The sequence below is a fragment of the Strix aluco genome, chromosome 4 (genome assembly GCF_031877795.1).
Source record: "Strix aluco isolate bStrAlu1 chromosome 4, bStrAlu1.hap1, whole genome shotgun sequence".
Taxonomy (NCBI): Eukaryota; Metazoa; Chordata; class Aves; order Strigiformes; family Strigidae; genus Strix; species Strix aluco.
In genome coordinates, this window is record NC_133934.1 from 120964681 (window position 1) to 120992192 (window position 27512).

Genomic DNA, 27512 nt, shown 5'->3' on the forward strand with positions numbered 1-27512 from the left:
CTTCTAAGTTCTCATAGAAGTAAAAGAGTGGTGAAAAAAGAATGTATGTTATACATTGCTCATATTTTTGTTAAGTGTGAATAGCTTTTACAGGAACTGATCTCTTAACAGATTCCAGTCAGTTCTTAGAAATGTTACACTTTGCTGTAAAATTAAGTGAAGTTTCATGCTAACTCTATATATTTCAAATTTAGCATTAAATTATGCCATCATTTAGATTATGCATTAGCTAAAGTATGATTGGTTAGAAAGACATTGCTGCTTCTGTCTTCTTTTTTCAAAATTTTGCTTAAACAGGATTTTCTTTGTTTCATAGTCCTGTTGTCTGATACAGCCCCTGTTGAAAGTGAATGGAAAAATATGTTTTGGGAATTTATTTTGGCCCTGTAATTTTTAATCTGAGACAACAGCTCACATGACAGAGGGGTTATGTTTGTCCTCCCGGCAGAATGTATGGGAGTATTCAAACACAAGTGTTAGCCTGCCAGTGGTGCTGGTTGGGTTTCCTTCTCTTGCTGACCATCATGCCACCAGCCACTGTGCATGGCAGCACCCTGATATGCCAGTTTGTAAGCCCCACGTACCAGCTCCAGAGTTTCTGGTGTAGATTTCTTAATCCGTAAATTGCTAAATCTGTAGTAAACTCCACTTATTATTAGCACTTTGTGTCAGTTCATGAAACTCAGAAGTTCAGATGTTACATTGGATTTTTCCCAGTCTACATATTTTTCCCCATGCCATATAATTACTGTGACTGGTATAGATCAAGACAACACATTTGTTGCCTCAATTCATTAGTGATCAAGTACCTGCTTTATTGACTACCTCAACGTCCTCATTACTCCATCACTTAGTTTTAAGCAATTAACCACATGAGGGGATTTGACCTTTTTCCAAGCACCTCTGTTCCTGGCTGTCATTGCCAGTAGATAGTGGATGGGATAGATAAACTCGCTTTTTTAAGCATGTGTTCCTGCCATACCACTTCTTTGTGCCAGTCTTGATCTCTGGCAGTGCTTGGTCTCTGCCTTTCCGCCTGCATTGCTAAGAAATCTGATCTCTTGAGACTTCTGTATTACAAAGTGAAGGGTTTTGCAGAAGGTTATTCAAAGTTTCTAGTTAGGCTTCTAGCGCAAGTAGCTTCACTAGGATTAAGTTAATCTGTGTGAATGTTGTTCTGTGCCTCAGCCTCAGATCTCTTAGGTGAGCTCTATAAAAGTACTTTTTTGTGTAGCAGTCTATGGTAAAGCATTAGTCAGCCACTCCATAATACTGATAATAGTATTAATCTTTAAAGAGCAGACCTTCAAAAGAGCTGGGTGCACTTTCTTCTTGTTGACTTTGCTGGGAACTGGGAATTCAGCACTCAACCTATGGGAATGAGTCCAGATGAAATTCCAGACGGCCTTTCATGCACCAGCTGAGTACTACTTGGTTGGCAGAGTTTTCTTTTACCTGGTACCTAATAACTGGGTTGTGTAAGTTCTCATGAGAAAAACTCTGTTTAGGTTGTAAGTGTATGAGAAAATTGAGGGTGTGTATGTAACTGGGAAGGCCCTATTACCATGTCTGCATATCTATAGCTGTGAAACATGATATATGGCAGCACAAAATTTAAAATTTGGTGTCATCCCAGGAAGTACTTAATTACATTTGTGCTTCATTACAAGGCTGTCTCCTTTTCTGGAATTTATTTTAGCTAATTAGTTGGAAATGTCAAAGTAGTATTTCAAAAGACAGAAACATCATATATTATCATACATGAAGCAATTAACTCTTTTGACAAATATTTATTGTGGTGTCATCTTTAATTAAATCTTCCGTACTCCTAGACATAGAGCAGGTTCTTCTGAAAAGGAGGTCTTCCCAGCACTGTCAATGAACATTTGACTGATGGGACTTAATTGAACTTGGTACTGAAAGAGTTGGTGGCCTAAACATGAAGATATCGACATGACACAATTTCACAATACAGATGTCTGATATTTGGCAAAATGCCCAAATAATCACCACCCTCGAAACTCTGTCTCTCATACTGCAGATGCATTATGCTGGGGAAGATGCATCTCCAGTCACTCCTGTTCTTCCACTGGAACAGTTTGCAGGAGAAAAAGATGCCGTGCACTTGTGCTACTAAGATGAATAATGCTGAAAAACAGGGCTGTATATATGTTTTAAAAAATCAATTTTTTTTTATTTAGTTCTTGGGGTTATTCATGTGGAAACATGTTACAAATGTGACTGGTTAGTTCCTCTTAAACAGATAGGTCTTGTAGATGATGTGCCACTGAGAAATAATTCCTGACAGTTATAACTGAACCAAATAAACAGTTCTGCCAGCTCCCAAATAACACTGTAAAACAAAAAGGTTCTGCTTATCGTTTTCCATTTCTTCATGCCTGTCAAACTATTTAACTGTGCATTACCCATCACAAAGGGTCTCCATGTTTTTCTGCTCATCTGCCGTGGTCATGGTAAAACCCTTCTCTGTTGCAGGACCTACTGTGGAACACTTGTTCAGCTGTATCGCTCCTCAGCCGCTGCTGATCTGCACCTTCACCCTTGCAAAGACACTCTTTGGAAGTGCTGCACAAGATTTCTCCCTGTCATGGCCATTCAGCAAGTGTATTAACTTGTACATATGTCTTTATTTTTTCAGGCAGAAACAACACCAGAAAGTGGCCGAGATGGTCCCAATGTTCAGATCAGCTCAGGGCAGAACAACTCCGACCCCACGGGAGCAGGTGGCTCAGCAGCCTGCCAGAGCATGGTTGCTCCAGCCGGGGTCTCGGCAGGTACCTCAGCTGCAGCTTCGTTCTTCATAAGGTAGTTTTTCACCTTCCTGGTTTCTGTAACTGCTCACGGGACTTCAAACAATTGAGGAATGCTGTTGAGTCTTTGGCATGGGTAGAAGGTGTAGCGTGTGGTACTGGTTGCTGAGAGGTGGAGCTGGTCACCTGGTCATGACTGTGGCTTTCCACTGCCACTGGGGAGCAGGGATGTGATGGTGACACCCTGTTTGTCTTTCTGGAGACCTAAGCAGGCACATCCGTTGACCAAAACCCGAGAAAATGTGTGTTGGTCTTTTTCTAGCCCTTAATGGCCATTTCCACCTGTATCAAGTGTGTTATTCTGTAGGCTTCTTGGAGCAGAAGCTGAAGTAACAAGGTTTTTTCACTCAGATCCAAATTAAAAAAAGTTAGAATTTTTTTCAGTAGCATGGCCTGTGTGTGCAAATAAGTTTTTCCATAGTTGGTAGCAACTGTTGAAACCATTTAAGACATTCTTTTTTTAGTGGTAGCCCAGAACAATCTTTTTTCGTTTTTCCATTCTTGGGTCTTATAACAAAAATGATATCTTAGTTTTGTTTGTAAAATGTTTATTTTAATTAGCAATGTTGATTAAATGCAATAAGCTGTCAAGCAGATGGTATTTGAAACAACAAAATTCAGGGCTTTGTACTTGCATTCCAAACTCCTTTTTTAATTCAGAACTGAACATGTTTTGAGACAATATTGAAAAACGTATGTCTGTGAACGGCATTAAAGTCAGATTTATGTACTGAGTGAGGATCCTTCGTATCATGTAATCATGATGGTAATTGTATTGTTTCCTTTTCCTTGATCTTTAAAATGTTTTGCACTGTTAAATAAATGATGTTTACTATAAGTTACAATCTGACTTCAGAAGGAACTCAACTTCCCAAGTCCTGTTTTTCAGAAGAACATAGTACAGTGAGTCTTAAGCATTCTATGCCTACATATAACAGTCTGTCTGTACACAAGGGGTTGGGAAATGACTGCCTCAAGCGTGGTGTGTGTAAGTTAGTGTTTTGTCTCTGTGCTAAGTGCTGCAGGTTTAAAGTCAACACAGAGAAATGGTTGCCTACAGAAGTTGATTTGTTTCATTTTAAGATAGGTGTCTGAAGTCAGTGGGAGTGGAGAGGAAAGGTAAGGGGTAAAGCTCAGACATCTATTTTCTTGTTTAGTTACCTAAATAAGGACAGATAAATCCTTTCAAAAGTACCTAGACTGGACAGCAGCACAGCTTCCATCACTGTATTTCATATTGTGGGTATGAACAATGTGATTGAGCTTAATCTACTCCGGATTTATTTCAGTGTGAATCTGCATGTCATAAACAAATGTAAAGACTGTCACTTGCACTGGGGAATCCAGAAAATAAAACAGCCTCCTTGGAATTGACAGAAAGAAATCAGTGCCTAATAATCTGAAATAAGACCCAAAATCTTTTCTCACAGTGATGCTTCTGTCACGGGTCAGCAAAACTCAGTTGTGGTTTTACTGTAAAGTGACAGATCCTTACTAATGATTGTCATTGGTTTGATTCAAAGATTCTTGAAGTCAGCAGCAAGACTGCAAATGACATCATTGTACATTGGATCAGGCCCTAATTGCTGCTCATGAGTCTGTCTTTGCCTTGAGTGAATCAGAGTTTTATAGCTTTAGCAGCTATGTGCTAGCTAAAACATTTTAAAACCCATTAGTACATTGCTTATTCCCTACCCATGTTTCCTCTGTTCAAAATTGATTCTTTTCAATTTTTTAACCGAAGAACAGGATGGTTAGAATTTTTTTTGCACAAAACACTTCTGTTTCTTTTTTTGTGGTTGTTGGAGAGAGAGAGAGAGAAACTTAAGTGAGAAATATATTTTTCCTTTACGAGTTATCAGTTATCTGAATTAGTTTTGTAGCATTTTCATGATCTTTCATCACACTGCTGATTAATGTATTTCAGCATTCATTTCTCAGTATTCCAGAGCCCGTCTAAGAATCTTGGGTTCCCTAAAAGCAAGCATTCAAGAAACAAGTTCGGTTATGACTGTGATTAAAAACATAAATTGAAATGCAGAAAAGCTCACAAAGGCTGGGGTAGAGAGATCCATTATTGATCCCTAGCAGTCATAAATATGTTGAGCAGGTCCTCAGGTGGGTATCGTTTCGTAGTCCTGGCCAGGCTGCTTTACCACCATCAGCATTAACCTCAGGAGAGGTTCCCTCTCCCACTGCTCCTTCTATTCTGACTTCTCCTGCCATTGGGACCTTATAGATCAAAGTTTCCATGCTGAGTCTTCTTCCTGCCCTTGAGTTGTGCAGTCCTCAGCAGGAGGGGAGAGGAAGAGGAGGAAATCTTCAAGGATGAGTGAGAGACAGCTGCTGGCAGAAACTGGGGTGGAAGTGGCTTATCCAGGGACCACAAATATTGGGATATCATGTTTTGGCTGGTTTTGTTCAGTACTGATGGAATATCAGGCTTCTTTGTTCCAGCCTTTCCAGTCCCATCTCCTCTTTCCCTTTGCACCATCCAGCCTTGAGCATGTTGAGGAAGAAGGTCATCTCTGCCTTGAATCCTTTGCAGCAGCATCCACATCTCTGTCCTTTGTCTCTCTGTTCAGCTAATCCTCTTTCAGCAAGCACCTAGAGATGAAAAAGGAGTCATGGCACTAGTGTTACGCTGTAGTCCTAGTTCATTGCTGATTCTTTCCCTAGTGTATTTCTCTCCTCAGCCACTTAAATTCTGAACTTCATAGCAGGGCCAGTATGTTACTTGCGTTATGCAGAGCCTGGCACATTTTGTTCCTTGTTCTCTACTGAAATAAATGCAATTAATATATTAATAATCACACACACACACATATATATATATTTTTCAAATCATTGCCCTCTCTTTGACCAAATCTAGTGAGTACCTCCATCTTTTTACAAGAGCCCTTTTGTAAAAGGGGCTATGGTTGGGACTTTAGCTTGGGAAAAGGGTAGTTTTGTCGTAGAAATAAAGTAGCTAGGCAAAAATATGCATGTATGTTAACATTCAGTGTATTGGGGTGCAGGGTTAGTTTGGAAGACAAAAACCTTCATAGGGTGCTTGTGGAAACTGCATCTGTGATTTCCTTAGCAGCAACAACACTAGATACAGATTTTTTTCATGTACGCATAAAGGATTCCAGTCTTGCTCTTCCTGAAACAGCATTAACTGTGTTCATACAGGTCCTAGCACAATTAGCTTTTGGGCTGTGGCATGGTTTCCTGGCAGCAAATAAATGTCTTTTTCACATTAAAACTAGAGTCTCTATTTGGTGAAATAACACCCTTTGACTCTTGCTTGTGGGCTGTCTTGTGACTGGGAAGGGAGGAGGTCTGCACAGGTTTTGGTTGGCTGCGTTTGTTTTTACTCCAGTTTGTTCTTCAATGAGAGTCAGCTTTGTGTTTGTAAGGTCACAAACTAAAAAGACCATCCAGACAGTTCACATCCTCACCTGGAAAATAATAGCTAAGAGCTGCAGCAAAATGTTTACTTGGTGATAAGAGGTACCCATGGTTAAAATGAGTGTCTTTAAGATAGTCTTTGCAATGAATGCATTGATTTTTTTAAGCATATGTGCAGCCCAAATCTACATATTCATCCGAAGCTCTTTCTCATTTGAATGTCATATTTAATTTCTTCAAGCTTAATTATGTTCTTCTTTTCAAAAAAAAAAAAAAAAAAAGAAGTATTCATTACCTAGAAATGCAGAGTGTCTAGCATGGAAGTGCTAAGTATTCAAAATCAAAGCCAAATATTAGAGCCAGCAGACAGAAGCGTATTAAGAAATTAAATCAGTTTTAAGCTTTTTTTCCTCACTCTGATCTGTTATAGAAGGAGGAAGGCTTTGATTAACATCTGACTTTGTCACACAAGCAAATTGCCAGACATTACTCAATGGTCGTGTTACCAAAGGACCAGAGGATATAGCAGAAAATGTAGCTTCTCAGTAGGTTACTGGCAGAATAAGAAAGCCAGAGCAAAAAGAGCAGCTCATAGTCATGGATGGCTGTGAAGAGGCTCTCAGTTTACCCTTACAATGCAGGAGAAATTTCATCTTGCATTCTTCAGATTTAAGAAGAATGCAGCTGGGCTTTGTCCCTTGGTGTGGCATGAGCCATGCCTTGTGTAGTGCTCCACACTTTATACTTGTTTCCAGGATTTTTTTTGGTATAAGGAACCTGAACAAACTTTATATTACTAAGAGAAAATATGTGAGATGGTTGTAGGACCCTTCTGTGGGCTGTGCTTCCAACTAAGTAAATATTGGCATATTGTGACATGCTGTGGTATAAAGCTGTAATAATCTGTTGGGGTTTTTGTCACCTGGACACCTGGGAAAGTGGTGTTTCCAAGAACAGGCAGGAGAAGGGCAGAGAGGAGGAGAAGGGACATGCACTTGGGAAGAGGTTAATGGGCTATCTGCCAAAAATACCCCACCACTCTCTTGGGAGGCTAATCAAGGCCCCTGAGAAATGGAAGCCATCACCATTCAAGTGCCTTTTCTGCCTGTTGGTGGCTGGTGACAGTGGTGGCAGCACTGCCTGTGCTGCTGGGTGGAGGTACAGTGTTTGGGGGAGAGCATGGCTGTCTGGCCTTGGTGCACAAGGGTGAGCTGGAAGGAAGGTTTGAGCAGTGACAGGGCAGCTAGGAAGAATCAAAGCTGTTTAGAAGAAAATATCTTTTCAAACTGGTTTGGTCACAGGGTTGCACTTGCTGCTGTGGGACTGCTGCCTTTGAAGCAGGGAAATAAATAGCTGTATAGTTGCAGCTACTTTTCCTTGCATCCGCCTGCTTTTGTTTGATGGATTAGTCTTCCAAACAGCACTCACTAGTTTTCAGGTTTCTAAATTATTTGCTGGGCTTTGCTAGATTAAAACCATTTAAGTTAATAAACTGGAGAATCACAGTGGTGAATCACACCCATTATCTTTCCGCTCTCGTCATATTCCTGCATGTTTGGGAAAGCTGTGTCAATTTAGACATGATATAAAACATTACACATGATATGCTTTTTACAAGCAGCTTTTCTTAACAAGATGTAACATACGATCTCTGAGTAATGTAATAGAACATCTTAAGAGTTAAAATAAGCATAGTTGTCTTTTTCTAGATTCAGGATATTCCATCATATTTTAATGCCTGTGAGTTGTGGATTAAAGAATCTAATTATTCACTAATGAGCAGTAATGGTACATATAAACTAAGGGTCACTATCCTATTACAGGCACCTGATGGTTCACTGATAAGCATTTGGTCATTAGATTGACCATAAAATATAGTCAATAATTGAGGTTACTCATAGAGCAGACACCTTATCAGCTTTAGGCATGGTGGGACAGCTTGTCAGTACTTTGTGTACTGATTGTGCTGTGACTGAGCATATGATTAGGGTATTGAAGCAGTCTGTATCTAATGAAACTGCAGGAAAGGCATAGCAATATTAGCACAACCACTAAATGACTAATGTGTTTTTGTTCCAAGCCTCAGACACTTCAATTAGTTCCAATAAACTCTGATCTAGTGTAGCGGTAAGCAGGAGAATTCAGATATTTTGTCTACAAGCTTTCATTACGCTAGTCAAAATTTGTAACGTTTTGGGGACAGATGAAATCTGTGTGGCTTTGAATGAAAAATGATGGAAATAATAAAGGCTGTCATTACCATTTTTACTTCATTTTTTTCAGTTTCATTTTTGCATTTTTTAGATTTAGAATACTTTCTGAGACAGTGCCTAGTGCCTGATTTAAAAGATGAAGCTGACAGCAGCAAATTAGATGTCTACATGTTCTGTTTTAAGGTCCGTTCACGCAGTTCATGTAGGCTTGTGCATATAGATCTAAACTTAGAATGTGTTCCTTAGCATTTTGTACCATATGGAACATTAGTCAAATAGTCTAGTTCTTGAAGGCTTTTGTAGAGATATTGATTTTACTGTGCTTCAAACTGGTGCTGAGAAAATAACCTCAGAACCTATTCTTTTATGATTTTTTTTTTTCCATGAGGATGCATTAACTTTCATAAATTATTTAATATGGTGAAGGATGCAAAATGCCTTTTGTCTTTCTGAACTGCTGTTCAGGCTTCTGTGATGCGACCTTGGAAAGTAACCATAGAAACATGTTAAAAGCATCAACTGAAAATCAGTAGTTCGGTTTGACAGTGATGCAAATTCTGTGAAAGAAGATTATGATGTATTAGGAACACTTGAGGCATATATTACCGCTAACCTGTTAAACCTGATTATTCCATGACTATCAGTACTTTCAGAATTTTTAATGCAGGGGAAAAAAAGCACAAAAAAATGAAACGTACATTTTTTTTAAGTTGCCATGTTTAAGATGTTTTTAGCTAAATCACTTCAGCCTATCATTCTCTGTCCTGTTAAAAGCAAGAATTATATTTCTGCTAAGCTGCTAATAGAGTTCACCAGTTCTCTGTATTTAATAGCTGTAAACTTTTGCCCTGTACCCTGCTGGGATGCACTGGTATCCTGGCTTTGTGCAGAGCTGGCACAATTTAAATCTCTTTGACAGATAAAGTGGATAACTGGGTTATGAATAAGTAGTAGTTCACCAAAAGGTGAAGAAAATGTGTGACTCATTGGATCCTGAGTTAGACCTTTTTGTGCTGACCCATGGTAGTTAAGCTAGTCTGTGAGGTTGAAACAGAAGTGCTTGCTATAGTTGCAGGTAAGTGTAGTAAATTCTTAGTGAATGATGGGTCAAGGGAAGAAGCGGAGTCACTTGTTAAAGCTTCCTCATTAAGCATAACCCATGCCCAAGAAACTCTGTGTTGAGGTGATGTGGGAAAATTAAACTTGAATTAATTACCTAGGAAAGTGGGGTACCAGCTCTTCCTGATTAAGGCTGCCTTGCTGGCAGATATATCCAAAAGCCATGCATGGTTTGTCCCTACTTTTCAGTGTCATAGCAGTATCACAGGAGCTGTGGGGCTATTCAGGGACGTGATGGCTCGCTGGCATTAACGCAGCTCAACAGCTGCTCCGTGCATCAACCTTTCTTCATTAAATGCCCCGCAATGCCCCACTTTCTCTTGCTACCATTTGGTCACTGTTGGAAGCTGGTCAAGAAGGGTGGCTGAGCAATCTGTGGCTTGGGGGAGAGCTACAGATGTGTAGAAGAAGTGGAGCATCCCGCTGTTTCATGGGGAGCCAGATATATAATTAGCCTTTTCCCCTTAATGAATCCCTCCTTTGAAGCTAGTGGGCTGGAGCAGCCTGGTGCCTGCAGTGTCTTCCCCACTGCATGGTGCTGGAGAGGGGGATGGCTTCCCAGCCCCCTTTCTTCTCTGCATGGAGCCAGGGAGAGCAAGAAATGGAGATGGAGCGGTTCCCACCAAAGGGCTTGCCTCGACTTGCCGGTGCCATGCAGCGGCTGCTGGAATGTGGTTGCTAACTGTCCCCAGAGAGTAAATATGACCTGCGTGTGGCACAGCACTAAGTGGGGACAGGAGACAGGGCAGGGTGTGTAGCATTGTGCAGTATCTTGTATCATCTTAGGGCAGCTTAAGCTTTCCTAGTTGCTGTGGCAGCATAATACTGCCTATAATTAAGGACAAACAAAACAGTGTATGCTTTAGGTATATCCTATTTCGTGTTAGCCTGTAAGAAGGATAAATTAGAAGATAAGCCTGAATTTAGTAGGCTTTGTTCTTGGAAACAGAAATGGCTCTCAGGGCAGCATGTTTAAGAGCAGAACATCATTACTGGTATCATTGCTAATACTGCATCATGCATTTACACAGTGCTTTATCAGCATATGGTAAGCCAGGCTCCCTGCTAGGAAGAGCTCATCCATGATGACTGTGAGACTGACAGGGCAAACAGAGATGAAACACAGAGCTGTAGTTAAGCAAAGGGAGGAGGTAAAGAAATTGGAGTAGCTAAGAGAGGGAAGGTAGAGTTTTGGACATCAGCACTGCTGAAAGCATGAAAAATGTCCCGAAGGCCAATAGATCTGTGATCAAGATATGTCTATTTAATTAGAGGGGGGAGGCATTGAATGATCAGCCAAGGTGGAGAGCCCATGGTGAGGATTTGAGAGAGCCTCAAAGGGAATTGGCTGAGAAAGTGGTGGTGACCAGATGAAGCAGCATTGGGCATCTAGGAGTGACTGCCTTGGAAGACGAAACTCCCGTGTATAGAGGATTAGGGATCATGGTATGAACCAAGGAGAGATTGTGCAACGCATCAGTGTCAGGGAGATGTTTGGAAGGACAACCCTCACCTGGACAGCACAGGCCACAGGGGTTGTGTGGGAACAGCTTGGGATGTGCTGGAGGTGGCAAAATGAAGAAAAGAGGGAGCCTGGTGCCAACCAGATTAGCAGGAAATGTGAAAAAGAGGAGACAGGGAAAGAGGGGAAAAAATGGATCTAGTGATGAGGGGAGGTCATGGTGAAGTTGGGATTTTGGAGAGGATGTTCTAGGTCTTTACTCCAGCTTCACAGCAAAAGCAGAATTGCTTGCCGTGCTTCCTGCTGACCAGATACCTTAAAGATCTTTATCATGTGAGGCCGCCTCTAGGGAGGGCTGATTTTTGTCAGCCCTGAGTGCCTTGATGCATGATAATACAGGAGGTTCTGGAGCACCAGAGGCAGCCCCCCAGGAGACGTGGTGACTTTTCCAGCTGCTCTAGGCGGTTCAGTGGGGACCGCTGTTGCAGCAGTTGGGGCTTGGATTAGCTCTATATTCTGAGACATTCATGATGCCCAAGAGGAAGAACAAAGCAGAACAATTAAAAAAAAATGTGCTCACAGATATGTCAGAGGGGAGAATCTCTGTGCCTTCAGAGCCACCCAAGTTTGAACCTATTTGCGGGCGTAAATGGTGGTCAGTGGAAGGGATTTTAAACTAGGGGGAAAAGTCTGAAGTATTCATGGATGAGTTTGACTGGAGTCATGTATATTTCTTCTTTGTCCTTGCTCTGATCTTCTGCTTTCCTGAACCTGATATTTTCTCCCTTAATTTAAGATTTTTGATATGACCCTTTCTATATTTTCTTGTTCATCCGTAGCTAAATGCACCTGATTATTCTGTTTTCCTGAATATATGGAATCTTGCTGTTGTCTAGCTATTAGAGTCTCTTTTTTCCTTGGCTTCTTCCATTCTTTCTGCCCTTCCTAGCTTGTCAAGAGGAGCACTCCTCTGGCTCCCCCCACCCCAGCCCTCCCAGTCTGCCTGCTTTTTTGGTTCCCGGTCTCCTGAACACCATTGCTTGCTCTGACTCTGTTAATTGGGGCTCCTCAGCTCAGCAGCAGTGGCAGCTGTGCTGGTGGATTTGCTGCAGTGGGAACAGAGCATTCTGTAGGTAAAATGATAACAGTGACTTTCCTGGGGGATTGTAATTTGACAGTTTGCACCTGTTTTGCAACTTTATTAGTGACTTTCAGACTCTTCCAATAATGTATTTAACTATTTTAATACTTCATTAAAACAGATAGACTTAGCAGGCAAAATAGTAAAATCAGACTGATAGTTAATTGAATATTTAGTTCTCATGGCTGACTTACAGTCACTCTAACAGTTTACGGTGTACAGGATATGGTTTGCAGGGCAGATGGACTTTGAAGTGACACTGTCTCTATTCTGAGCTAGACTGGTTTGCTTGCTTGTGCTCATGGCAAAATTAGACATCCCACATTATCATTTATAACAAAAATGAAATGTTGAGCTAATATAATGCACCAGCACTATAGCTGCAGTGCTTGATCAGCTGCAAGAGTACTCTGAAGGTACTTTTAAATTCTCTGTGAAATAGCTGTGAATTTTGGCCTTCTAAAACTTCCCTCATTCTTCCTGCTGGAGGATGGAAGCTGTTTCTTTTGGCAGGACATTTCAAATTGCTTAGCCAGTGCCTCACTCAGCATCAGTTAGTGCTGCTTTACCGGTCATCACAGAGTGACGCTCTTGGGGTTTCTGTCTTTTTTTGTTGGGCTTTTCGTGTCTTCAGTGGTGGAGCTCACTTATTAAGAAGCACTGCCCTATGGAGTTTTAACTGAGAGGAAATGACTCAGTGGAAGTTAATAAGCATAAAATGAATCTAATCTAATCGTTATTAGTGAAGCTAGTTGGAGTCCGGGGCAAGTTTCGGAATATTCTTTGATAATGTGTCTTGAGCAGGTCTTCAGGAGTTGCTTATTTCTGCTGAAATTTGAAGTTATCATCTTTGGGTCAGAAATAGTCAAATCTCTCTGTCTGCAGTGATGGAAGAACATGCATCTCACATTTTCCTGCTAAGTGCTATTTTAAATAGTGCTGCAATTTCAGCCTATTATACCTCTGAGAAGTATCATTTCAGAACTGATGTCAGTTAAATATATCACAGGAACACTGGGTTTTAAGAAGCCCCTGTGTCCCTCCCCTGTTTAAAAATACTCATTGTGTGGGCATATGACTTCTGTACTTGGGTGATTTCCACTGCATCATTTAATGCTGTCAGTGACCATTTAACTCGTTAACAGTAGGAATAAGTAAATGCCCTCCTGAGATGTTATTTGCTTGGCAGTATAGGTGTCAAGCCTTTAACTAAGCATCTGAAATAAAACCCAGCTGAAGCAGGAATGGATCCTCTGTGGATTTTCTAGATGTGCACCAAAATGTAGAACTGAGGAAGCTGGAGGTGATGAGAAAGGTATGTCTGTTGGGGATGGTGTGTTTGGGGCAAAGGAAGGTAACCTGAAAACCTAGCCCAAAGCTTTTATGGTAAAGGAGGCTTTACAGTCACAGATGCTAACTTGTACTCAGGCTGCTCTATGTGATCAGGAATATCAAAATACTGATTTTCCCCCTCATTCAGTCCTTCTTTCTTCTGTCTGGTATTTGTCTGAATCCAGTGCTTCAGATGAACCCTTCTTGGCCATGTCCTGTATTTTATCTCTAATCCTTTCCACTCGCAAACATGCCTGTGTCTTCCCTGGAGCAGCCTGAATGAGCAGAATGCTTTTGCTTTTCATACCAGATTGGTTTTGATGAGTAGCATGGAGTGTAATATCCTTTGTAACAAAAATAATTTAGTGCTTGGTAAGTCATTTTGATACTGGCTTCTTTCTGTATACCAGGAGCTGATATTACAGGGCAAAATTTTAAGTGATCTATTTAAGTAATTACCTTAATAATGAAGGGCTAGTTAGCACCATTGCTTCTGTTTCATTAGTTTGTAGTTTTAAAAATGTCTTTATTACTTTTTCTTGATAGAATACAAATGAGACCAGAACTTTATTTTGCTCAACCCAACTGTTTCATGAGTCTGTGTCTTGCTGGCAAATAAGTCCAATTATTTTGCCTATGGAGCGTGCTTAGATTGATGTGGTTCTGCCTGCTTTAGCTCAGTTAGTTCATGAAACAGAGTGAGGCATTCAGGTAGCTGTATTTTCAATATGTGGCTATCTATGCAGTGTGCAGTCCGGGAACTGACATATTTCTATATTAGGTGTTGACAGTCTTGCTTACATAAATATTAACCTACACAGGTTTTCAGCAGTTTGTCATATGGTACAATTGTAAACAGCGAGTATAGAAGTACAGCAATATGTTCATCTACTCTTGCTTTGTTTAACATCATTAATGAACAGAGCTGGAAATGGTATGTGGTAGACTGCAGTGACTAGCTCTTATTTTGGTGTATATATATAAAAAAGTCAGTTCCTGAACCCTGGTTCTGGTTGCTGAAGCAATGTTCTTTGGCCAGAAAAGTGTTTTGAATCTGCAAGGTGAAGGGAATATGGAGCTGACATCACTCATGACAATTTTGTAGCAGCAGCCTCAGAAACTGCTGGTTTGGGAGAGCAGAAAAAATGGTTGGAGTGTAACAGTCAGTGCTTGTGAAGATCTGCCCTTTGGTGTTTCTTAAACCTGGGGAAAAAATACAGGGAAGAGCTGTGAAAACTCCTTGGATTCCTGTATACAAATTGCTTGAATGCTTGAAGATGGACTTGGTTGGTTGCTTGTGTTTAAATAATAATGTGTAGCTAGAGGAGGAATCAGCTCTTGGGTCTGTATACCATGAGCAAGTGTTTCTGATGTCAGGGGTACTCTGTAGGTTTGTTTTAACTTGTCATCTTCCAGAGGCCTTTTTGAGTTTACCCCAAAGTGGCTTTGCTTGGTCTTTCTGTATGGTGCCTGAATTGAGGTGAATCTTGATTATTGCTCACTGATGCATGAAGCCTTGATTCCATACTTTATGAAGATGTGAATAGAGTAGGAGGAGAGCCAACAAGGATGGTCAGAAATCAAGGAAACTTGATGTGTGAGGAAAGGTTGGAAGGATCAGGACTTTTTAACTTGTGGAAGAGAAGACTGGGGTGTGGTAGTGGTCTTCCTGCAGGTAACAGCTGCTGTAGGAGAAGGAAATAAGCTCCTCTGCATGTCTGCTGGGAAGGTGGAGGGAAAATAAGGAACATAAATTCCAGCAAGTCAGATTTATGAGAGACATGAGGTGTGAATTTTCTAACAGTAAGACTAGTTAAAAACTGGAATTGATTGCCTCGAGAGGCTGTGAACTTGCTTTCACTGGAGATTTCTGAGAACAAGTTGGACAAATATATATTGGAATGAATGTATTAGGTAAGTTCATCCTACCATGGAGTATTGGGAAAGTGTAGATAACCTCTTAAAATCCCTTTTGGACCCGTCTTCTCTGATCAGCTGTGAGCAGATGATGTTCCTAGTATGTCAACATAGCTGATTTTTACTTCTGCCTTGCTGATTTTAATAAGAGATAGTAAGAGAAAATTAAGAGGTCACTCAAAGTGAGAGGCTGAAATTCAAGCCTGAATTGCAAGATTATGCTATGTGCAAGAGGCAAGGCATGAACTTAATCTCATACTGGGGATACTGTCTCTCATAATGTTGTCTTGGTAATATCCCCATAATATTAGATGTGGTTTGACATTTTGTTTCAGAATAATGGTTTTCTACTGAAACTTTATTACCATCACCTGTTATAAAAATGCTATTGTTTGAGGCTGTGTATTGTGGTCCAGAGGAACTAATTATTTATTGAGGAAGTTGAACCACTGGAATAAGTAACATTAATTGTTTGTTCTTCCTGGCAGTGCTTCTCAATAGCATTGCTGGAACAGCTAAGCAAACAAAGGTTTGATGCTGTACTTGTGTAATGGCAGTAATGTGAGGAAAGGTTTTATATCCTCCTGAAGCTATGTATGTATCACATGAACCTAGTAAGCTTGTTCTAGGGGGTAGAACAGACCATAACCTCAAAATTTAACATATACTTTGAGTGACTCCTTGGACAAAATTTATGGTAGAAATACAGACAGTACCTTTCCTTTCCAAACCTTCATGACAGATTTAGACATTCCCTTTTTTCTCTTTAAAAATGTCTCTTTCTGGACCAGATTTTATTTTCCAAATAGAATGCTGTTAGTGGAAATGGATAGCTTGTTTATTTTTAAGTTTGCCTGGGCTTTTGGATAGCAACTGCACTGTTTCATTGTGCTACCTCTCTAATTTTAGAACCACAAATCAAACAGTAATAGCAATAATAAAAGTAATAATGCCAACCAAGTTTATTCTGTGAGTTGCGGAAGGCTCAGGATGGATTGCTGGAGGGTGTATTGTAGGACATCCGTCTATTTGTTGTCTGTATTGACGAGTAATTAAGGAAACAATAACTGGAACTGCAGATACAATGACAGACTGTGACTTTCCCACTGCTTCCTTTGGAGCTGGTTTGCAGTGGGAAAAGTTTGGGGTTATGTGACAGAGGAGTGATGCCTGGTTGGGCTGGGAACTGGGAAAGTTTGGAAAAGTCTTGCTTTAGAGTAAATTGATTCCTAACGTAAACCTGCATCCAGAATCCTGCAAGCTTTGCAGAGGGTTCAGAATCAGGATAAAAATTGCTCTCATGATGTCTGTCAAGGTCAAACAAAATTCAAAACAAAAAGGAGTAAGTGTACTCTCGAATAAACGCCAAAGTTCAGGTTATTTAAGGCTTGGACTGTGCGCTTTTTTGGCCTTGACCCTTTCAGTGAAGCCCTTAAGCATTCTCACAATATGAATAATGACAGTGATCACTGAAAGATAAGGCTGGCTAATAAGACTAAAACTGTTAATATGTAATGAGTCATGCTGAAATGAATGTGCAGAAGTTTTCTTTTATTATTTTTGTCAGTGAAGCTTAATAATGGGAAGCAGGACTCCCAGTTCTATTTCTGACTTGTGATGGTTTGTCTGTAGACCCATCGTGTCAGTTAAATCCTCTGTATCTATCTCAGTTGACCCATTTCTAGTATCTGTACCAGAGTATATTTCACATCACTGTTCCTTCTGAAGCTTAATAAACTCCATAAAGTGTTAAGAAAAAACTCTATACTTTTTCATAGTTATAAAAGTTTCAAATCTACTTTTCTTTTCCATGGAGAAATTATGCCCAGAAGGAACACTGTTTAAGGATTTAAATTGTGCTGTTTAGTTTCACAGCCGTAATGTGCAGAATGGGTGCACTGAATGTAAGCTAGAAGCAGCTTTCTGTACATCAGAATACCTGAAAAGTCATGTTAACTACATAGGCAGAATTTAAAATAAAAAATTGTATGGGTTTTTTAATAGGCAGGCTTTGTAGCTACTGTTGTTGCACAGTCTTATTCCCTAGGTGCTGAGCATTATGTAATTGATCTGTCCATGGTTTTCCTCACTGGTCTCATCCATGCATGGCAGAAAACCTAGTAATCTGTAAATTGTGTGGAGGAAAGAGCAGATTAGAGACTGTCCCTTGTCATTTGGTATTTGAGTGCCCCTGCATGTGCCATATATTAGTTTTATTTTCTACTGTGACACCTAGCTATGAGAAAAGAACTCTCCAGAGCATCTTAAAAGACATCTTCTATTAAAGATGGAAAGAGTTAAGCAAAACGCAGACAGTAAATCTCACAGCTGGAGGTAAAAATAATATACATGGGTGTCTCTCATGCTTTAATTGGAACAGAGGTATAAGAGTGTGGAGTTTAGTTCCCCTTGCAAGAATGTTTTGTAGAAGAGTGCTTGGTGGAGGTTGAATGGGGAAAACAAAGGTAGGTGAAAATCTGTGTCAAAGCTGTGACAAAATGTGTGGAAAATGCCCGGAAAAACAAATGATGCTAATGCTTAAATTTTGCATAGTATTCCCTACAGGTCATAATTTTCCCTGTGAGGAGACAAGTTGATACTGGAGAAGGTCAGACAGCCCACTGTGATGCTGAAGATGGATGTGAGGGCCTCCTGTGTAAGATTAAATTTAAAAAAAAGAAGTAAATCAGGAAATAGGCATGGCACCCAATTAAGCTCCTACAGAAAGTGATCTGGTGTGAGCCTGACTTCTGACTTTCTGGTGCTAGGTAAAAAGGGCCCAGTTCGAGAGATTTGCCTTCCTTGTCTTCATGGGAAAAATTCCCCCTGAGAAGAGGAATGCTGGGGAAGAAAAGAAGTGGAAACTTAGGTGTAAATTCGGTAATGGGTTGTTGGATAAGGACTGCAGAAAATACAGCACTTTGGAGTGTCTCAGAAGTGGCTCACTGTAGATACATGCTCTCATGAATTTTACTGAAATAAGGAGTTTTGTGAAGTTGGATTTTTTTAAATGTAGTTGGGCTCGTGCAAACCACCTTAGCCTATATATTGGCCTAATGACTGCTTCACTGGGATGCTACCAAGTATACTGTTGCTGCCGCAAGAAGCGTAAGGATTGATGAGTCCTTGTGTGATTGATCACACCTTGTGTGGTGCTCTTTGTCTGGACCAGTCCAGGAGCCCAAGCAAAGCATATGCATGCTGCTGTCCAACTGGCTTTTGTAGTAGTTAAAGAACTGGCTGTGCTTTTTATAGGAGCTGAGGATGACAGTTAAATTCATATTCAGAGTCTACAGTTTCATAGTGATTAGTTTTGCCTAAATTGCCCTATTCTTTCCATTAGATCCTAACTTTTCCTTTTTAGAAAAAAACCCAAAACAACAAACAAAACCAAACCCAACAAGCTGTTTGATACTGCTGGTACAAGATGTCCATGATGTTCCAACTCCAGAAACAACCTCATTTTAATGTTGGGCAAAGTAATTCTTGCATTCAAACACAGAGAGGTTGTAATTAAGCTTTGTGCACTGCTACCTGAATAGAGATGCTCTTTAAATGTGAACCATATACATCATTATTAGTGCAGTTGGCCTGTTGCCCATCAAAGCACTGATTATTTTCTGTAACAGCTACTCCAGTTCCTCTGCTTTTTCAGTTTCCTGTTATCTCACAGGACATCAGCAGTCCCCTTGCCAAATTTCTTAGTAAAATCATGGCACTCCAGACTCATAGGAAGAGGATTTATCAGCACTATAGCAGTTAATTGCTTTAGCTAGCATATGGCACTGTCCTTTGAACAGTGAAGATGCAGAAAGTGTGTGAATACTGTTGGAAGTAAATCACTTTGAAAGTTGTTCTGTCTCGGTGAGGAAGATAAGACAACTAGTAATGTATTTGGTATCTTAGATATGCTTTTTGAAATGGTCCAAAACTGTGTTACTCAGCTATTTTAAGAGATGCTATACTTTTAAAAGGCTGAATTTTCTGTTTATTTGTTTACATACTTTGCTTAGCTTGGCCTTTTGGGGTGCATTTATTCCTTGAGTGTTAGTGCTTAGATAGTTGCTTGAATACATAATTCCTGAGTAAATTTGTCCTTTGTATCTTATTCTCTTTCACATATGTTTCTCAGAGGAGTTCCTTCAGCCAGATCTATTGAAGGAATAACTATTTCATCAGGATTTAAAGTATATCTTGATTGCACTTTGAAGACATTCTCTTGAGGAGTTTTTATCATTTCAACAAGGGATCATAGCATGTAAACAAGGAAATAAACATTATCTTTCATATTAATCAACAAGATGATTAAATAATAACCACAATTTTTAATTGGTACTTGGAGATAGAGGGTAATGACTGTCTTGAGTTCCACAATGACAGTACCAACAGGTAGAGACTCTTTTCTGCACAATAAAGCTGCATATAATTTAGGAGGCATTACGGTTTTAATGTGCAGCTGCAACCATAGTGAAGTTGTGCAACTGTTTGCCTGGTGTCCTATTTCAGGCATATGTTTATATTCTGAATGAAGTATTAGCAAGGGGATTTGAGATTTAGGCAGTTAAATCAGTTCTCATTGCCACCAAACCCCTGAGGTTCTGTATAAACCCATGCTTGCAGTGTTTTGCTTCGCTGTGGGATCCAGTTCCTGCTGGTTTCAGGATGCAGCAGGAGTCAAAAGCTGCTTCTTTCCTCAGGAGCAAAGGTCCAACTTGTGCCTCACAAGACAGTGGCTTCTGGCTCCCTCTGAGTTTGGAACTAGAGCCTTATTTTTTCATCACATGAGTCTTTGTCTTCCTAAATGCTGCAGCATTTGTAGAGGGAGAAGGAAGCACATAGGGAGTCTGCATCTCTAGAAGTTGATGAAGTAAAAAGATCCAGGAGTTTAACACACAAGTATGGGAATATAGGGTGTAGGACTGGGAATTTTGGAGATCTGTATTGAGAGTCCTCCCCCTTGTACTGACTGGCTGTCTAATCTTGACCCAAGTGAGTAATTTTGCTCCTCAGACACAACCAGTTCTTTGTACTGTAATTCATTCGAAGCCAGTGGTGCTGCTGGAAGAAACTGTGCAGCCCTCCTGCTCTCAGTGTTCATTTTTGCTTCTAACCTACCATAAATATAAGCAAAGGAGGAGTTTCCTTCTCTGATCAGCTTACTAAACTGACTCAGCCTGAGGCTGCCTGATGACTAGGTTTGTGGCAAGGTTAGGGGTCTAGATTTACCCTGAATTAAGTATGACAGCAAAGCGCTGCCTTAGTTTCTCCATATGTCTGTTGCTTATAATACTTTATAGATGCTAGTGCCAGTTTGATCTTGCTGAAAAATACTTGGAGATCCTGGGCTGAAAAGCATGATGAAAATGTAAACTAGCCATTGTATAAAGAGACTTTTTGTCATCATATTTGTAAATTAACTTGTCCAAAGTGACAAGCCTTTATATTGCAAGCATGGACCATAATAGTGATTTGTCCCCATAAGACCTGTTGGCATCAGTAGCACAGTCTCAGGTTGCCCACAGATGCTGGCAGTGTAACGCTTTGCATTTTTGCTGGCTTAACAGCCATTCAAAGTAATGCTAAAAGATAGCATGTTGGATGCTTTTACAATACATATCTGAGGGTGGGCTATCTACTGACAGTCTTGGGGTCAGATAGCACATGTCTTATTCAGATGGCAAAGCTCTCCTTGGCTTTGACAGAGCTGATATTTCACCCTCACTGCCACCCCCAGTTGCCCAGCGTGTGCTCACTAACACAGGTATTTGTTCTACTTAACTCTGCAGGGTGATTTTTTTTTTTCCTATGTGGGTTTTGATGCAGACCGGAGTTTCTGGTTTTGTTTCTTGCTATATTGTTTGGTGTTGCTGGTGGGGAATAGAAGAAAAAGTGATTATGTTCCTATTCTTATACACAAGGAAGAATGTTACAGTTTTAATTGTACCTTTTAATTTTTCCTTCTTCATCTTTTATGTTTTGAAATTCTGCATTTCAAAAGCAGGATCATTATCATTCAGAACATTAAAGCATGTCTTTTTAATAGCTTTCCCTTTTAATGTGAAAGAATGGAATTGAGGAGGAAAAACCAATCTGTCTTGAAGGAAATTCTCTGTTATCTAAGGATTTTCAGTGCAGCCAACAAGAGAGGATCTTGAGCGCAGCTGACTTGGAGTGTTATCCTGTGCCTTGAGTAACTTGTAGGGTACAAAGAACCACTTTCATAATGTTATCACCAGCAAAGTCCATCTGGTCCTGCCAGTGACAAGGGGATTATTTTAGCTTTTATTACGTCAGTGAGATTTTAGCATTTTAGGATTCAGCTGTCAAGCTGTTGGGAGGAAGAGAGGAGAGTTAGATTATAATTGAAACTCTGTTGGGGGAGAAATTAACTGAATATTTTGCCAGTAATTTTTCTACCCATATTTCCTTCTATTAGTCTCCTGATGGTTTGTCCTTATGAAATCGGATTAGAACACAATGACTTGATTTGTTAAGCAGGTACTGATGACAATGAGCATCTGTTTGTCTGGTCTAGATTCCCATTAACACCTAGTAACATTGTCCTTTCTTGCTATTACTTTTATACAGAGCAGCACAGAAGCTTAACCTGTCTTCGAAGAGAAAGAAATACCATCCGCCCCTGCCACACACACACGACTTCTCTATTTATGCTACTAACTTTAGTGGCATCCTGCAGCTCTGTCCTCCCCCAGCACCACCATGCCTTCTGAGAGCTGTGTCTAAAATCAAGGACAACCCTGGCATTGGAAAGGTAACTTTGGATTTCAATTTTTAAAAATAGTTTTCTAGATGAATTTTAACAGGGCTGGAAGATTTCAGCCCAGAACAGGGTTGGATAGGCTCAAGGGAAGGGTCTTGGGATAAAAAGATAGCCACATCCATTTGAATGTGCCTGAGAGCTGTTATCTCATGTTGATTTTGGAAAGAGTTGGCAGGCTCAGAGCAAATTCAGTGCTAGAGTGTCAGCTTTCTTGAAGCTGGTTAACATCATTGACAACAACATTGCAAAGGTTGTTTTGTCCTTCCCTCTATTAAAGTAAGAGACAAAATTTCCTTTGACATCATTGGTCCAAAACCAATACAGGCCTCACATACAGGCTTCACCTTTGGCAGAACTAGTGTCTGTGTTGCCAGAAAGGCTCAGCGATTGATGCTGGTGCTGTCTGTCTGCTGAGGCTTCACGTGTCATTGTAAATCAGAAGTGTGGAAATGAAGTAGCAGGGGAGAAATAGATGTCTCTCCAGCTTAGGAAATACAGTAGCTTTCAAATTGTAGAATTTGTGCTAATTTTATTTAAAATTAATTAAAATACAACCCAATTATTTAGAGCTTTATTCATATTTATAACTGTTTAATCACCCACACAGCAGAGTCTGAATGCTTATTTACGTAGGTTACAAGAGATAAGCGTTTGAAGGTAGAATTGAAATATGTAATGTGCACAGGAGAGCTAAAATATGCACCTTGAGTAACCATACAGATCAGCATTAACATGAAGATATTGTCAGTCTGAATACCTATAGCTGACACTGTTGCTCACAGAGAATACTTTGTATTTCTTAAGTCAGTGAGTTTGTGCTAAATAGAAAACAAAGGAATAATCGGGGCTATTTTAAGCAGGTGGAAACTCACAGATAAAAAGGTGTTTTCTTCTGTTTTTCCAGTGTATTAGAAAAGAGGATGTAGTATTAAATGATAGAATACTGCAAACCTGGCACAGCACTTTAGAGATTCCCAGGTGGAGGAGGGTGTGCTAAGGAACACCCTTTCTATGTGTGTGTTTTACCAGAGCCCATTTGTTGTGCCTGCCTCTTCTCTGTGAGGCTTAGCACTTGGCAGTGGCACCAGGAATAATGGGGAGTGTGGCATTTCTGAGGCTCTTTGCCTTAGGAAGACCTTTAAAGCATGCTTGTATCTCCTTGTTTCTCCACCTCAGTAAAACTGTCTTTGCACCTCACGACACTTGTGTGCCTGCAGCTATGTGTAGCCAAGAGACTTCAGCCTTTTTCCTGTGCTTTGAAGGTGGCTGGTGGAGCTTACCAGCGTGACTCGTGCCTTGTGGAAAACTCTGGCTTATCTGGTGTCATCAAACAGATCAATAAAATCTAATAAAGATCAAATGCATAATCCCAGATGGCAGAAGAGTATATGAGTAGGGGTCATGTGGTCTCCCTACTTTCTTCATTAGTGAGCACAGCAAAGGGCTTTCAAAGGGAAGAGCTCTACCAGAATGCCAGGGAGCATGGCAGGACCTTGAGCAACTATGCTGCTCAGCTCTGTGAGCTTCTCCTCCAACACAGGATATACGTGTAGCATGCTGGCAACGTGGGTGGTATTTCTCTCCTGCCTGGCACACTACACCAAGAATTTCCAGACTTTATGGGTCAACAAGCTGCTGTTGACCCTCAAATATCTCTGTTGTTTGCCTCTCAGCTGGAAACATTATTGAAGGTACTGTTTGTTTGGGCCCAGGGTTCCAGCTGTGTCCTTCTCACCGCATACTTGTTGACCACAGTTTGGAAGAATCCTGTGCTGTGCTGGAGAGGCTAAGAGCTCTCTGCTAATTGAATCAGCCCTTTAGTTCTTGGGTTAAGATCTAGACCATCCAAATGGTGATGGGGTGTGACAGTTATTAGTTTTAATGCTTCACAAAAAATAGAGTAACTAGGTATTGTCTCTGATCCACAGTTTAAAATATGCAATGCCTATTAAATGTCTCAACCCATTCTTCTTTTGCTAGTTTATAAATTTCAGTGTTTGCCCATAAAAAATCCCTCCAGCAATATAGCTTTTTGTAAAAATGATGAGTCAGCACAAATGAAATCTAATATATCCTAATTCTTATAATTTGCAGTCAAAGGAAAAGTGTCAGTCCTATATAGGTGTTCTTCTGGTACTAAACACACATAATTTCACCTTCTTTGTGCAATGTCCAGTAGCTTTTGATAGCTTTTAGCCCACTGTGCAGTATAATTTCCTCTTCAGCAGCTTCTGCTGATCCAGATTTAGTCAGCTAGTATCTCATTATGAGGATGATGGGAATAAAGTAATTACCTTTCTTCCTCACTGCTTTAAGTATCATAGCAATTGAGAGAACAATCAGCAAACACTGGCAGATGTGCTGTGGTCCTCTGTTAACTTCAGTCCCTTCTCTTCTAACACCTTTTTACTCCTTTTTACACTCCTGGTTATCTTTTTCCTTGGCTTTTTCTTGCAGCCCGTCCAATAATAAGTATGAGATACACATAGGGGGCAGAATCAGTGATGGATTCTGGAGTCACTTTTTCCTACCGCAGCATCTGTGGCTGTTGCTCTCCTTGGTTTGTGTGATTGCCCCCAGGTCAGCGGTGTCCCTCACCCTATTATTACTGTATGGTTACAGTGGGTTAAGCAGCTGCTGGGGCAGCCTTTTCCTTCCTCACCTCCCACTTGCTGCTGTCTTGTCTTTCATGGCTAGTTATGATATGGAGAACTGGTTCCTTGCTGGTTTCTGCTGTACAGGTAAGAATGTAGCAGTGCTGATGGGCTGCCTAATTCCCACCTAACTTCACCTTACTAAGCTGAGAATGACCCATTGAGGACCAGCCCTTATTCTTCTCAAGGGGGTGATTTCTTTGAGCACAGATAGCTTGACAAGTTTTAATTCCCTTCTTGTTAAATGGTTTATTTCAGAGCAGAACAGGATACCATAGAGAAACATGCCTTTTCTTACTGTGAAGGGGCTGAAGAGATAAAATTTAAGGAGAAGAGTATAAGTTGTGTGAGAATGAAAAATAGAGTAACAAACTGGAAACCTGTGAAGTGCCCAAGATACTTCAATGGGAGCAATGTGACTCCCTTTATGAAAAGCTGAAGAGGTGACTATGTCAACTGTGTGGAAATACCATTTATTGTGAGTAAGGCCTGAATACTACAACGACTAATTATTATGTGTAATGACACACTGTAGGTAGTCCCATTTATTTTGTAAATTTGCTGAAAGCTTAGGGCAAAGTACATCTTGAAACACTTACAATGACCACTATGATTGGCTTTCTGTATTTCCACTGCAATGGTAATTCTTAAAATTTTTCCCCCCACTGATGCTCAAGGTTGTCTTTTATCTGGTATTCAATACATTATAAGAGACACAGGAACAGAATGTGGAAAATGTGATGTCACTTTGTGGCCAAAAGGCAAAAAGGGCTCCAGGGGGAATCTAGAAGTATAGTATCGTAAGGCTGACTTTCGGACTAGGCAATCAGGCAAAGTGGTTGAAACAATAATAAAGATAGAAAGGGATTAATGTGATATAGTAGGGATCAGTTGATGAACCTTTTACAGGTGGAACACATACGTTAGCATTCTGTGGAAGAGTTAGTGAGCATTTGATTAGGGTTGGTCGGGTTGGTAGAGTGTATTCGAATCTTGAAAAAGCTTTTGACAAATGTCCTGACCTAGGTTTCTGAAAAAAACCAGAAGCTGTTGTGTATTCCCTAGGGGTTTAATAACTGGTAGGAAACAAGAGGGCAGATTTCACACTGGAGCAAAGGTATCCATGGTGTCATATGGAGGTCCATGATGTTTGATGTCTTCCTAAATAGCTTGGATGAGGTGGTGAAGCTGCATATTCAGAGCAGCCAAAGCTAAAACTGACTGTGAAGACTTGGAAAAAGGTGCTATGACACTGAAGTTACTGGGTGGATAAAGAGGCAGATGAACTTTCATGTTGATTAACACAAGGTAATGTACATAAGAAAAGGAGCTCTAACTATGCGTGCACAAACGATAAGAGGTAAGGAAATCAGGCATGACCGTAACCCATTTTACCAGCCATCAGGGAAGTTACAGCATTAGGTTTGTTATCATAAGTCTGAGCTTCTAAAGAAATACTTTATTGACTGTTCAGGAGGCAAGAAGATTAAGCACCTTTAGTTTTACAGAGCCTCTAACAGTATGTGATATAAACACATGTTCCTCTTCAGGCTTATAATGCTTAAATAAGTCACTCATTGATGGTTTTTTCTTTACCGTCCTTCTTCCTTGAGGTAATATCTTTAAAGAAGTTTAATAGAGGATGGTAATAACTGAAGAAATGTAAAGATTTCCCCTCCTCCCCCATGTATTTATCTCTAAATTACCTTCTTAGAGGGGAGCTATTGCTGTGTCTGAGCGAGGAAAGGGCTGGATGCTAAGACCTCAGCATGCAGAAGCAGCAGCGTGTGTTTTGCTGCTGTTTTGGTACAGACCTGGACCCCAGTAAGCCTAAGCCTTTGGAAAAAAGACCTTACCAAATAAATTAACATTGGTACCTGGAATTTTACCTTCCTTATTTGATATGCACTTTCAAAGCTGCCCTACCATGACTGTTGGCTTATCCTGCCAAAGAAACTCCCTTTGGCCAAAGCACCAATTCAGTGGAGGGCTTCCCCATGCATTAAGTTCTTTTCATTGGTTTCAAAGTTAAACACATGAATAAGAGTTATTCTGAACTGGGTGAAGGGACAGTTCAATCTAAGGAAGTGACTGAATTGAGCATAGGCAGCATCAGGACTATCTTGGGTGTTTCTGTGATGTGTAGAATTGGACAGGTCCTGTCACTGGTTGTGGGGCCTTGTCTTGAACTTGTGAGCTTGGTGGACAGGGAAGGCAAGAGGCTTGAATTCTGGCTTTTCTTAAGCTGCATGACTATAGCAAAGGCAGCAAATGTGCATTGTGAGAACTGCTGGAGGAGGCGGGAATGTGAAGATTGTGATGGCCAGTTCTTGCACTTGAACTCTGTTATTGATTATTTGAGCCCAAGATCTAAATTGTTCTTGATCCCACATCATCATCTCCATGCATATCATACAGTGCTGCTGTGGTGAAATTGCTATATGGATTGTATAGCTGAATATATTTGTTGTTAGAGACTTACTTTTGCTTAATTTTCTTTACTAAGAGTGCCAGATGTTACACACTCTCACAGGTGCTTGCAGAGTTTGTCAATATTCAGGAATACCAAGCAAGGAAAAGTTTTTTAAAAAATAAATTTAGAACTGTAGGTCTGCCTGGGACCAGTGTTTCATATAATTGACAATAATCAAACTCTCATGCACAAA

General features: G+C 40.4%; 1 protein-coding gene across 3 annotated transcripts in view; it reads left to right on the forward strand.

Moving 5' to 3' along the window:
• KIF26A (kinesin family member 26A) overlaps positions 1-27512 on the forward strand; it is a 102321-nt gene that overhangs the window by 49703 nt on the left and 25106 nt on the right. For 2 of the 3 annotated variants that reach the window (XM_074825263.1, XM_074825261.1), the window contains 2 exons: positions 2660-2826; positions 22000-22183. In XM_074825263.1, coding sequence (XP_074681364.1) covers positions 2660-2826; positions 22000-22183 — 351 coding nt within the window. Of the gene's footprint in view, positions 1-2659; positions 2827-21999; positions 22184-25256; positions 25325-27512 lie in introns of those variants that run through there. The other variant, XM_074825262.1, reaches the window with a different exon arrangement.